The sequence below is a fragment of the Dermacentor silvarum genome, chromosome 9, assembly GCF_013339745.2.
Source record: "Dermacentor silvarum isolate Dsil-2018 chromosome 9, BIME_Dsil_1.4, whole genome shotgun sequence".
NCBI classification, from domain to species: domain Eukaryota; kingdom Metazoa; phylum Arthropoda; class Arachnida; order Ixodida; family Ixodidae; genus Dermacentor; species Dermacentor silvarum.
The window spans coordinates 154,571,935-154,585,746 of NC_051162.1; the positions used below are offsets into that span (position 1 = coordinate 154,571,935).

At 49.1% G+C, this 13,812-nt stretch overlaps 1 protein-coding gene across 1 annotated transcript in view; it reads left to right on the forward strand.

Moving 5' to 3' along the window:
- Positions 1 to 847, forward strand: part of LOC125939924 (uncharacterized) — a 74,562-nt gene extending 73,715 nt beyond the window's left edge. The window contains exon 5 of the mRNA XM_049655457.1: positions 669 to 847. Coding sequence (XP_049511414.1) covers positions 669 to 847 — 179 coding nt within the window. The remainder of the gene's footprint in view (positions 1 to 668) is intronic.
- Positions 848 to 13,812: the final 12,965 nt, after the last annotated feature.

Genomic DNA, 13,812 nt, shown 5'->3' on the forward strand with positions numbered 1-13,812 from the left:
TCTCGCGCACACCCGAAACCATATCTCGCTCAATTTGATGTCGAAGTTTCCTCGCAACCGAATACAGTGGGAGCTTCACTTTGTTCGTGTCAAGGAGTGTTTGTGGGCGGAAGCAACCTGCGCACTAGTAACGTTGCGTTAAGATGCGATTGGTTTCTGCATGTTGAAGGGGCGGACGCCGAGTCACCCCAGAAACTACGTGCGAAACAAGCGCACCGATTCTGTCGAACGACCACGTTTTGACGGAGCTGAAATGCAAAAACGCTTGTGTACTTGCGTTGTAAGGCACGTTAAAGAACCCCAGGTGGTCTAAATTAATCCGGAGCACTCCACTATGGCGTGCCTCATAATTATATGGGTTCGGCACGTAAAACCCCAGGATTTATTTTTTAGTTTTATCGCGTGGTTTTTCGAGTGTTAGCATCACTGATATAGAAACAAGTATTTGTTACCAGCACTGCGTTTTTCGATTGCCAGAGCCAATGTTTAATTGCAGCTTTCATCATGAAACAAACACTCGTCATAAGGTCTTTATGCAAGAGTTTTATCTAGTATGCATTGAGATGTCTCGGTTCTTGGGCACTCTCCCATCAAAGCACATTCCACTGTTATAGAATAAGTTTTGAACTTCATGTGTACCATAGCACTGTTTTGGCCTTTCTTTTCAGACTTGGTATCGTCCATGTGCATTGCACGTGTTGCCGGAGTCAAAATAAAAGTGACCGGCCCTACAACGTGCAGCTGTCAGTTCACAGTTCCACCGGTGTGCCTCGTACCACATTCTGTGAATGCCCTGCAGGAAAGAGTGGAGCCTGCAGCCACATCCTTGCAACAGTACGCCTGCTAGCCCTGCTGAAGCAGTAAGGATTTGCAGAGCCACCACCAGAACTTGCGTGCACAGAGCTGACTCAGCAGTGGAGATGCCCAAGAGAGAAAGGCATGAAGCCTGCAAGTGTTCTGGGCGTGGACTGGCGAGCCCCACGAGAAGGCGGTGTGCAGTTGCCAGTGGCTGCTCGCCTTTCAGATGCAAGCTTGGACTACCAAGATGAAGCTAGTGAAGTAGCCGCAATCCAGTCACTTGGTGCGGAGCTGGAGGCATTGGGTGACTTTCCTTTTGCCGCTGTCTTACTGGGCGTGCAGGCTCCTCTGGTGAAGACAAAGGCAGGTCTTGCTCCAGCACACTTTCCACTGATATAGCAGCAGCCGGACAGGTCGCATGATTTTAAGACGTGGATGTCGTCAACCATAGCCCCTGGTATAGGCACCAGTGTGCTGTCCCACGACTGGGGCTTTTCGCTGGTGCAGTGCAGCACACATTTCCTGATGTCTTCCCAGCTGACGAACAACAACTTCTGATGGTTAGAACATTAGTTGTTGCCTTCGTTCATTGCATTTATCAGGTGCTTTTCTGGCACGTAACACCCCATAATTAAAAAAAATCTGGTGCTTTTGCAGGTTTGCCATGTGCTTGAGGTAGCAAAAGTGATATTTTTTTCAGCATTTAGCGAGTGGTTTTTACATATGGCAGTAAGCATACTTGTTGCAATCTTCGGCACTCCTGAATGCACAATAATGCATACTTTCTATTTACATTCAGGTCGGAATAAATAAGAACACGTATTAAGCATCATGTTTGGCAAGGAGGCATTACTGGCACTGTGTGCACCACCTACATGCCAGGTCATGGGAACTGTTGCTGATGATCTTACTAAAAAGATATAATGTAACCTCCAAAAGTTCATTGGCTCAGTCAGCACCATCCGTGTCACGTCGTCTTTTGTCCTTGTCTTTTCAGGCGCTATAAGCCTCACGATGTCATACCAGCAAGCCCAAATCACTGCATTGCAGTACTGTTTTAAAATGTTGAGCAGCTAAAGAGCAGCTAAATTGAGCAGCTAAAGCTGCTCAATTTATGACTGCTTCACAGCCAGCTGCATGTTATTACTCTTTTTTTCTGTTGTGGTTTTCGGTTTTTTATTGCTGCAATTTGTCGTTCACATAATGTGCTTCTATAGTAATGTGAGAATCGGTCATTGCTGACCTAGCTGCCATATTACTTTTAACCAGTGCCAGTGGCACATTACAGTCATACAGGGTAAAGAACCAGCGTGGGGACCAGAATTTATTATGTTCATTTGCCAACCATAGTATTAGCCATAATAAGTCATGCAATCGGCCTTGTGCTGAATGCAATGTAGCTTCATAATTCACAAAAGATATCGGTTGGCGGTGGAAGTTTGCACTGCTAACAGTTCGATCTTTCTGTTGTCATTGCCAGTCAAATGCTGTACAATGATAATTATGATGCCTGTGACAGAGGATGTCTTATTTCTCCTTCCCCACTCCTTGTAGATGGCCTTGTGTAAGGTGATGTCTTGTTAACACTTATAGAATAGGCCAGTAACCTTCAAAATAGATCTGCAGCATATAACAAATACAGCTGTGCGGCGGCTCACACAATGGTATGAAGTTTTCTGTTTACGCCACGAAATTTTCCGACGAACGAGAGGTATACAGCTTCGCTGTAAAAAGCATCGCTAGCATCTCACACATTGTCAATGCTTTGACAGCGAAATCTGTTATGGGTTCATTCCAATGCCGGCGACCGCGTAACCTCTATCGCCGGAAACGCGAAAAAAGTACCCTATTCCCGCCGGGATCGAACCCGCGCCCGCTGAATGGGAGCCGGATATTCTAGCACGGAGCCACGCACGCGCTTGCTATCGGGGCGCGGAAAATACCCATATATAAGGCAAGCACGCAGGGGGAGACGACTCGAGCCTCCGCAAGTATGGTGGCGCCGTCTAGTTAAGATGGCTGCAAACGCAGCTTCCGCAGGCGCAGACGACGATATGCGATTCATACGAGGCGCGCAATCAACGCGCTCCCGACCTGCCGAGCCTCCGCTAGTATGGTGGTGCCATCTAGTTAAGGTACCTGCAAAGGCGGTGCGCCCGACATGTAAGTTGCAGTTCTAAGCTTTTATCGGGCACAGCAGACTGATGTGCAGAGAGCATTACAAGCCGCTGCTCGCCGTCGACGCCGGGCGGACAGTTCAGATCGTTCTCGTCAAAACGAGGTGAACCGACTGCAGCGTTGTGCATGGTGCCCAAATTGGAGCTACTCTTGAGCCGCTCCACCGGCTTACGTTATGACTGTGCTGCGTGTGCCGCGCAGGCCTGTGACTTTTTTTATTGCGCCGCTTTATAATCACATTACCTAAGTGCAAGCTTCAAAAAATGGACGCCGCTGATGTGTGTCTGGCTTGGGAAAATTAATATCAGCAGTGTCAAATATGCCCTAGTTAACGATTGAAATACACCTGAATACGTAGTTGATTCCTACTGCGTCGTCGTGGCGATAGACGGGGTCAAACCAGCCTACCTAGTAACCTCGTCATATGTATTCACGTTTAACGACTTTACAACCAATGAAACGACGGATCTACCCGATCTCCCGGCATCAAAGGCTGTTTGTTGGGCAACGCTGCACCACCGCTCTTCTCCTGAAGGGGGGCGGGGGGACTCTAGCAGCCATCCTCATCCTCCACGGCCGTCTTTTAGATATGGCGCGCTCGGGCGCGCGTGTGTCATGCCCCATGCTGCCAGCTTCCAGGGTAGAAGACAATAGAGGAAGAATCAAAACGTCACCAACCCTTCCCTGTGCAGAAAATGGGGGTAAGCGAAGCTTGTCGTGTGTGTAGGGCTTCCGAAGCCTCGGCTTCGGAAGCCCTAGCCTCGGGATTCTCTGGTCGTCGCTGAGGGCGGGCTTCGGCTTCGGAAGCCCTCGCCTCGCGATCGTCGGCTCTTCGCTGACGGCGAACCTCGGCTAGGGAAGCCCTCACGCTAGAGTCGGCACGTCGAGGACGAGCCCTTTCCCGAGCGAGTTCAAGCCAGCGTTCATCAAACGCAGCTTGCTCATTTGCAGAGCACACCACGCGTGGCCTTCCCATCTGTTCGTCAAAACTGATCTGAGGCGAAGGAAGCGCGGAGAAGGACTCGCCAACCCGCTTTTTTCCCATGTCCCTAGGGCCTCGCAACACACCAAACGAACCTGATTGGTCGCGCGCGTGTCACTTGATCCGCGTGTCACGTGATCACGCGTGTAGCATTTCCAATGCGTGTGGGCGCCACACGTGATTTCTTTTTTCCTGTATTTCATACTGTCTTCCTTCTTTTCTTTCTTGCGTCTCTCTTTCTTGTTCCTGGTATGTACCATTGAACTTAGACCCCTTCTACACCATCATCAGGATCGGCCCACACGACAGTGGTATGTACCATTGAGATCGGACCCTTTCTGCACTACGGCCAGGATTGGCCCACTTTTCAGTCTGACACCACAACCACCACCACCCCCACCGCCGCCGCCGACACTTGTGAGCCTATCAAGCTTCGCTTAAAAAAGTTTATTCGGCCCCTGCCATCGATCCGAATGGTTCTCCTGTCTTTCGCTCAGTGGCTCCAGCATTGTTGTATTGGACCTAATCTCGGTCCCCATTGTTCGACAAGCGTGAGCGACCCCAACCCTTCCTATGATGAAGGGGACACGATTCCGCAACTGCACGGTGAAAAGCACTCCTCTTTCTCTCACATTGTTTTCCTCTCTTCTTTCTTGCCTTTTTTTCCGCTCTTCTTTTTGTAAACACATATATGAAGAGCCTTGGTGGCGCGAATATGCTGTAGCTGTTAAAAGAAAAGCCGGCAGATCCCACGCCCTGTGGGAATCGATGCTATGCGAAGCAGTGTGCGGGGAGTCTACAAGTTAACGAAACGACAGTGAGAGCACAAAGATGTAGGTGGCTGTTTCATGACCTACGTGACAGCATGTCATGACATTCATGTCATTTCATCAGGAGTCCCTTTAGCTACGCCTAAGAGACCTTATGGCGAAAGACTTAGGCCCGGATTCAGAAATGCTCCTAACCTTAGACCGTTTCCCTACCTTACGCAAGGAGTCCTTCATGCTACCTAAACGTTAGGCGCCCTCAGAAGGCCATCGCGAATTCTAAAAGCTTCCTTTTACCTTCCCTGCGGAAGGAGCGCCTCACTAAAGTCCCTAGATATTTTTTTGCTTAAAATCTAGGGACTTTACGCCTCACCAAAGGAAGTGGAACTTTACAGGCTTCTGGTTTTGAGATTACTTACGAAAATGTGCAAAATATTTCTAATGAATTGCCAAAGTAAAGTTCCGGCGCTGTTACAATTGCATTTCTACTTCTATATAAGGGCATAAATACCATTTCTTTCGTCAATGACGTAAAAATAGCTCAAAAATGATGCACATGGCAGGAAAGCAAGCTCAGCCTAGCAACTTTGGCAGCATCTGACAGTTCGGTTGGTCAAGCGTCGCTTTCTTTTTTCTTTTTGGCCTGCGTTTTCTTTCGTCCGTGTGTGTGTGTGTGTGTGCATTTGCCATGCCGGGCAAAACTTATTTCACGGAGGAAGAAAAATTGGCTGTGGCTTAACTCAGTTATGCCTGGGTGTCCGTAGCTAGAGGTACGGTTAATCTTATTGTTTAGCTTGGTTCTCTCTACAGTTACGTCTTTTTCATTTAGCTTCGTGCGTCTGAATGTTTAGGTTTGGTTGTTACCTCTCGTTAAGTTATGATTATATTAAAAATTAAATTGTGGGGTTTTACGTGCCAAAACCAAGACCTGATTATGAGGCACGCCGTAGTGGGGGACTCCGGAAATTTGGACCGCCTGGGGTTCTTTAACGTGCACCTAAATCTAAGTACACGGGTGTTTTAGCATTTCGCCCCCCATCGAAATGCGGCCGCCGTGGCCGGTATTCGATCCCGCGATCTCGTGTTTAGCAGCCCAACACCATAGCCACTGAGCAATTATGGTTATATTCAGGAGCGTAGCCAGAAATTTTTTTCGGGGGGGGGGGGGTTTCACCGGCCCGACCGGGGGGGGGGAAGCTTCTGCTTTCCTCTAGGTCACGTGATCGATAATAAATGTCGGTAGTTTAAGCACACTCTATACATGTATATCAAAGAAATGGGACCCCCCCTCGCGTGTGCGTGTGCTTGTGAAGAAATTAAGTAAAAAGTAAAGTAAGCTCTGTAAATACAGTAAGTACGACAGGTACAGTGGGCGTTTGGAGCAACGGTCTCTCATCGCGCCATTGAATGGACCAGTCTTCAAAAACGCATCATTGAGACGACCCGTGCGATCGGAGAAGACATCATTAATTGTTAATTTCCGTTAAGCGTAGATGGCGTCGTCCTCGTCGGGGCGAAGTGCGTTTCACAAGTCAAGGACGGCTATACGCGTGAAAATGCACGTGTGACCAGGCTATAGCTACTCCCATAGCAATAGCTTGTTCGCTGCGTCTTTGCGCTAGAAAACTTAAAAACATGTCAGACTTTTTTTATTTTCGAAGCTTTCGTCGCCCTGCTCCCTCATACGAGAGGGTTGCATTTCCTGCGGCAAGTGCATGGGCCGCTGCGTCTTCCGCTGTGTGCGAGCGTGCAGCCGTGATTTGCCTTTACGTCAACAGATTCAGAATTGTACAGAATATTTCACCGCACAGCATAGATATGGCATGTGTACGCATTTTAAGTAGTGCGTGCAACTCATTTCTGCTTCACTTACGCCGGTGCAAACAGGAAGCGGCTTTGTCCCTCACAGAATCTCGACTGATTGGTGTACTAGTGATGCAGGAATGAACTCCGGTATTGTTCAGTACATAGTGCACATAATCAATTTCTCAGGACGCGTGAACTCCGACGAGAACTGTCAGCGCCTACAACAAGAGTTTACTTACGCTGTACTGCGCACAGCAGTAATTCATGCTTTTCGGCTGTCTGTTTCGTGCATTCTATTGCGAGTCGGTGGAATTTCACTGCTGTCATCAACCCCTACGTGTGTACATTGCTGGTTTGGGATTCCACAACTGAAACAGCAACTACCAGCCTTCCGTAATTGCTGGTTTGTGATTCAACAACACAACAGTAATTACCAGCCTTCCGTAGGGGCGCAATCGCAAACAAGAGACGTTTCTCGCGCAGACTAAGCCTACGTTCACACTTGGGAAGCGGCAAGCGGGCGGAAAGGCCAAAGCGGCCGGAAAATTTTTTCCGCGCCTGTCCAAGTTGTTCACATTTGTTTTGCTACCGCCGCGGCCGCCGCTGCCGTTTTCGTCCAGATCCATCTCGTCTGCGTACGTTTGTCGGCGTGGTGGCGCTCATTGTCGCATTATGTCGAGCGGTATGTTCATTCTTTGACCCACGTACCGTCATCAAAAATGATCATTTTACTCAACTTCGCGTGTCATCTGCGACCTTCGGTAAATTCCTCGTTGGTGTTCCGTAATTCTCCGCACACGGGCGCGGTAGCGCTGAGTCACAGGTCGGTGCCTAGGCGTGAGAATATTTCTTTAAGAGCTTTTATTTACAAGTAATAACATTTCATCATTTCGTATTGTCGGCGCCTCCAGGACACCAAAGGGGCAACGGGAACACCACAGCTAAAACCCGGGTTGGCCCTTGTGTTGGGGCTCGCCAAAGCCTGCGTGTCCTACGTGAGACCTACGCTCCCAATCTATCGTCGCGACGAGAAAAGCACCCCGCGACTTCTGCAACATACCGTACACGTGCGAGGAGAATTATGGAGCGCCAACGAGGAATCTGCCTAACTATTGCCTGCCGTAGAAGTGGAAGAAGAAATGGCTTTTATACTTCTACCTACTTGTTTTCTAGAAATGGACAATGAATAAACGGAAGACGCGGACACCTCGGAAACGGCCGGCGGTGGTGGGTTCGCCTGGCTTTGCAAAAGCGCGAGAAGTTGGGTCACGCCAAGGCTTCGTTGCCGCACCTCCGGTCGCGCGACGTTGAATACTATCGCGAGTATTGCTGACAGTACGTTTTAGTGCCACTCTTGTCGTAGAGCAAGGGCTGGTTCTTGATCGCGTCGATCAGCATTACAGCCTACACTTCTGGTGCCATGTTCAATTTTACGACCGGTTGTTTACATGCTAGTGTAACTTGCAGTCAAGCAGAACGACTTTCCGCCGCGTTTCCGCTTCGCCATGGCGAAAAAATCGGCCCGAGACTGATTTGGATCGCAGCCTGTTTTTCTGCCTGTTTTGCCACCTAGGCGGGCGGATTTTTGCAAGATTTTGCCGCTTCCTACAGCTTCGAGACCAAGTGTGAACGTAGCCTAAGATCCTGCGCGAGCGCGGCCTAATCGGCACCTGAAGGGAAGAGGCGGAAATGTATACCGGAGATTTCGACCACCTGGGGTCGTTAACGTGCACCTAAATCTAAGTAAACGGGCCTCAAGCGTTTTCGCCGTCATCTAAAATGCGGCTGCCGCATTTGTTGCTTCAGAATGCGGCCGCCACATTCTCGCCCAAAACTTCACATAGAGTCAAAGCCTTGACAAACACCCTGACAGTTTTTTCCATATGCAGACATGATTCGCTGTAAATTACCAACCAAACGGAAGCGCCCAGGAATGAAATTGTGATAGTAGCACCGGTTTCATGAATTATGTCAGCGCGAAGCGACGATACCAAAGGGCGGGTAAGTGGGGGGGGGGGGGGGGGGGGGGGGGGGGGGGGCGGAAAAAATTTCGGAAGGGGGTTTGAACCCCCCCCCCCCCCTGGCTACGCCACTGGTTATATTAAAGACTAGACATTATTAAATGGTAACGTATTTATTGTGACAGTCTTCATCTTGTTGTTTCTCAATTGCCACAAAGACGGCCCGATGGTCGGTGAGGCGGGAGGATAAGGGGTTGTCGTCCAGTGACTTGAACACGTTTCGGGTGCTATCCTCATCTCAATCCACTCGCCTGGCCACTTCGTACTTACGACGCTTCTCGAGGCGTGCGGCTCGTTCTTCCTCCGTCTCTTCTGCGTCGTCTACACCGGGGATTTTAATGGGTATATAAGCACAATCTATGCACCCAGTAACCCCGGGGAATCCTCCAATGGCATAGAACCTAGTCATGACTCACCTCGCTTCACTGACGTTTGGCAGCCGAACGTACTTGGGATACAGACGTAGGCATATCAGCTGTGTCTTATCTCAAATGCATCGGCATATAGAGGGTTGGGATACACACACAAGGTCCCCTACAGCAGTTTGCACGGCACCCGTTCCGTAAAAACGCAGTGCGATGAGGACCTTCAACAGAGCAGGTAGCGGCGCTCCTCTGTTGTCAGTGTTACAAAGCAGTTGCAGCTCTGTCATTATGGTTGCAACAGCTCGCTTGGAAAAACGATACCGGGCTCGAAACTCCACTTCGTTGTAGTGTTCCAGTGCATAATGCCTGTCAATCACATGCCAGACTGGAGTCAACGGCGGATGCTTGTACACAGTCCCGTAAAGAAGTTCACTTGCACGCCGAAGAAACCTTGCATATCTTTCGAAGCTATCGTCTTCGGATAAATATCGCAAGGCCGTCATTCTCGCCGCTCACTTTTCACAGAAAAACGGAATCACAAAAGAAATGGCACAATGCGCAGTCTGCGGAGCCAAAGTGGACGTCAATACACGGCGGCTGGCTGCCGCGGCGTTGGCTGCGCACGGCACCTATCCAAGCCGAGCGTACCGCGTGCAAAGTCCTGTGGAGAAGCATACGTTCAGGTAGAGGAGCGCGGTTAGGAAGCATGAAGGTAGCATGCCGGCTTCCTAAGCGTGAGGAAGCACCAAGGAGGCCCTAACTTAGTGCCCCTTAGTAAGGGACGTTCCAGAATTGACGCCAGGTCGCCTTACAGCGTGTAAGACGTCCTTAGTAAGGAAAGGAGCGTTTCAGAATCCGGGCCTTTGTCATGATCATGACTATGACTTCGATCATCAACCTTTAGCCTTTTTCTTCACTTAGTGACACATCCTAACTCATTTCGTTGCTTTTTGAGAGTCAATCTTTTTGCGCTGAGACATTCTCATTTTTCGTTAGTCTGGGTCATGAATATGACTTCCACTACAATTTTTAGTGTTTCCTTCACTTACTTCCCCGTGCGAACCCATTTCAGTTGTTTCACTGGGTCATTGTCATTTTGCCAGGACCTTTCATTTATGTTCGCGATACACTGTTGTCATGCCATGCCAATTTTGGTACATACCAAGTTAACAAAATGACCATGATAGCAACAAGACGTAGGCCTTCTTCATAGATAGATAGATACTGTCAAAGTGGCAAATGTTCGCCAAGAAAGGCGTCGCGCTTAAAAATAATTATAGGTTTTACGTGACAAAACAACCACATAATTATGAGGCACGCCGAAGTGGGGGACTCGGGAATTATTTCAACCATTTAGGGTTCTTTAACGCGCACCTAAATCTAAGTACGACGGTGTTTTCGCATTACGCCCCCATCGAATTGCAGCTGCCGTGGCCGGGATTTGATTTCGCGACCTTGTGCTGAGCTGTAGCCGTATATATATACAATCAACCTTTTGCCCACCTATTCTTTACTACATCCAGACAAGATATAACACGTACTTTGTGTTGAACTTTGCCTCTTCGGACCATACAGAGGGTACGTGCTAGCTAAGAAAAACGTTTTTTATTTTAATCCACAAGACTCCAGTTGAGTATACCCGGACAAATACGGTATATGTATTGTAAGCGCTATTTGGACATATCGTCGTCATTTGTACATACGGCTCATCATCATATTTTCTCTCATTCAGTGCTTCGTCTCTGTCTCGGGCGGCTGCTCGGAAATAAAGGCATCGCATCGATCAACGTCTCACGATATATATATATATATATATGCAGGGTGTTTCAGCGAACACATTCAAAAAATCCTAAAGGTGGGTTTTTCGAGAAACATAGGAATTCTCTTAAGGAGCACGCTTTCAGGTTCGGCGGACGTCAGAAATTATGAGCAACGTGCGAATTACATAGTTAATTAACTAAAATTGTCTAACGAACTTTTTAATTAGAGACGTTTGGCGGTTATTGCCAATGGCGAATTTGTGGCCACGGAGACGACGATGCCGTAGCAGTTTTTAAAGCGAACGAAAAGTCACTCTGTAAAGCCCTGCAGCCCGTGAAAATCAAGTATTTTTTCCCGCATGAAACCGAAACGCGGCGAACATGGCGCGCCGAAAATCTAGTGCAAACGCAACGTCCGCTGATGACGTGTTGCATTGATTGCGGCGCCCCATTCGACATGTCTCTGGTGATTCCCCAGGCTAGGGAGCCTCAACGCTCACCTTAGACCCCGGCTGGCGTTATCTTTTCTTTCGTTGGTAGGCGCAAGAAAGAGTCTAGCCATCGCCAACTACGCACTTGTCGATTTTAAGATGCTGTTGGGCTCTGGCCTGGTGCTCTGCCAGTGCAGTTTCCTCCGGAAGCAGTCCTTTAATTTCCATTCACATTACGCTAGCTTCGTTGAAAGAATAAAGCCTCGCTTTTGTGACAGTGCAGAGTTTTTTTCAGCGGTGCTGATATTGTGACAGGAGTTATTTTTACGTGGTATGGGCTTGACAGCTAAAATAAACGAGGGATCCGTAGCTGGAAACTTCTTGGCATGGTAGCGCGACGTTGTTTAGTACCAGCTACCCTCCCATTTGTTGTAAGTGCTGGCCTAGGATTAGGAAATCTTGACTTCATACTATGTTTAGCAGTTTTGAGTAATGTAGCCAATATTAATGAACAAATATAGTTTATTTCAATCTTTCATTTGGTTGTAGGCCTATTCGGACACTCCACGAGAGTAATATCATTTTGGACGACAACACAGAATATTTACATGATGTGCTCAAATTGTTTTCCGTCCATTGTGATGCACAGACGAAGGCGCTCTTTCATGGAGTTCACGGTAGATAAAAGCATCTGTCTGGAAATGTTGTCGAGGGAGATTCTCACACGTTGCTTCATATCTTCGATGTTGGCTGGTTCCTTGTTGAAAACCCCATTTTTAACATGTCCCCAGAGAAAGCAGTTCAAGGGTGACAAATCGAGTGACCTAGGCGGCCAGGGTGGGCTTCCACCACGTCCAATCCACTTGTTGGGAAAGGACTCGTCAATGAATTTACGAGCCGGTGAAGAAAAATCTGGCGGGGCTCCATCGTGCTGGAACCCCATTTTGTAGCGTTAGCTACACTGGCCTAGCCAAGCCCGTTTCGCGCGGCACATCAAGAGCCGTGCTGCGCATGCGCAAGGATCAGTGATGTCACAAGGCTTGCGCACCGGAGCCACCGGAGCCGGCACCTCTCGCGCACTCCGCCGCCGCCGCGCGCGACTCACCGCCGCCGGTCTGCGCATTCCGGAGGAGTGACGTCGTAGCCGTGGTAGACGCACTGGCGCCGGCGCGCGCTCGCTGTGCAGTCGCCGTCTGACACTGCGCTGGAGCCGCTGCGCTTCTGACTGGCGTTTGCCAGTGTGGTGTAGCCATGGAGAAGGAGAGCGCAAATGCTGCTCAACAGCGCAGAAGAACGGAGAAGCTTGACTCATCGGATCCCGAAGTAGTTGCCTGGCAATTAGCGGTTGAACGTAGGAGACAACCAGGAAAGCTAAGAATAATCAGCTGAACCTTTGCTAACGCTACGTATATCCTGGCATAGGCGAGCTAAGCCACTGCAACTTTTTCTTTCAGCGCAGCCAGTGGTAACTCTGAGGCAAACTCGGAGACGACGCCCTTTAAAACGCACTCTGTGTACTTCTTTCCAGTAAGTTTTCCGTCAATGAAGTAAGGACGAACAATACGGCCGTTATAAATGCCGCACCATACGTTCACGGACCACCTCCTGGTCCTTATGCTCACGAAGCCAGTGGGGATTCTGATCGCACCAGTAGTGTGCGTTGTGCAAATTGACATTCGAATCCCTACAAAATTGGGCCTCGTCGGTCCGAAGCACTCTGTTTAGAAATTCCGGATCTTCGTCGCATTGAATAAGGCACCAGTTGGAAAAATCGAGTCGTTTTTGAAAGTAGCTTGGTCTCAGCTCTTGGTGAAGACACACATGATATGGGTGGTAGCTGTGTCTTGAAAGTTACCTCCAAACTGAAGCTGGGCTCGCTCCATATGCGCTGGCAATTTCCCTGGCGCTTGCTTCCGGCCTGACAGCAACGTATGCCAGTACATCGCTGTCAAAATCATCGGTTGCACTGGCTGGTCGCTTCCTTTTCTGTGCATGGACTGATCCAGTGGTCCTAAACCGATTAAATATCGATACGAATGTGGGGCGAGCTGGCACACGACAGCCAGGATGTTGGGCAGCACACAGCATCGATGCCAGCTCCGCGTCCTTTTGCGCGCTCACATAAGCCAACACAATGTGCACTTCCTCGGCAACGGAGTACTGGAGTTGCGCTGGCGCATTTGCACAATATTAACGCTTCGGCGTCGAAACCTTGATCCTCAAATGGACTGGTAATGCAATGGTAGTGCAATGGTAGTGCAATGCTAGTGCAATGGTAGGCCAGTGGTAATGCATTGGCTATGTCGCACGCGAACCCCGAAAACACGCACTTTATCGGAAAACGTCAACGCGTTTGTAAAACTGGAGCTACAAGCCACAAGAACTAACAGCATGCAGCCACTGCCGCGAACGTCCTCCTTGCTCCGCAAACGAACCTTTCCTTTGTCTCATGCACTTCCTAACACGCAGCGATTATAAAAGAACAGCAGATGAACCTAACGAGTAAATAAACGGATGGCGACGCCTTATATCTAGCTCGTCAGGTAGCGACGTCAGAAGTGGTCGAGACAAATAAAAAAAAGCAAACCTGCCGGCAACGCCTACGAGGGCTCCCAAAGCCCTGGTAGGCTTTGTGTAGTTGGCGATGGCTAGCCTCTTTCTTGCCCCTACCAAGGAAAGAAAAGATAACGCTAGCGGTGGTCTA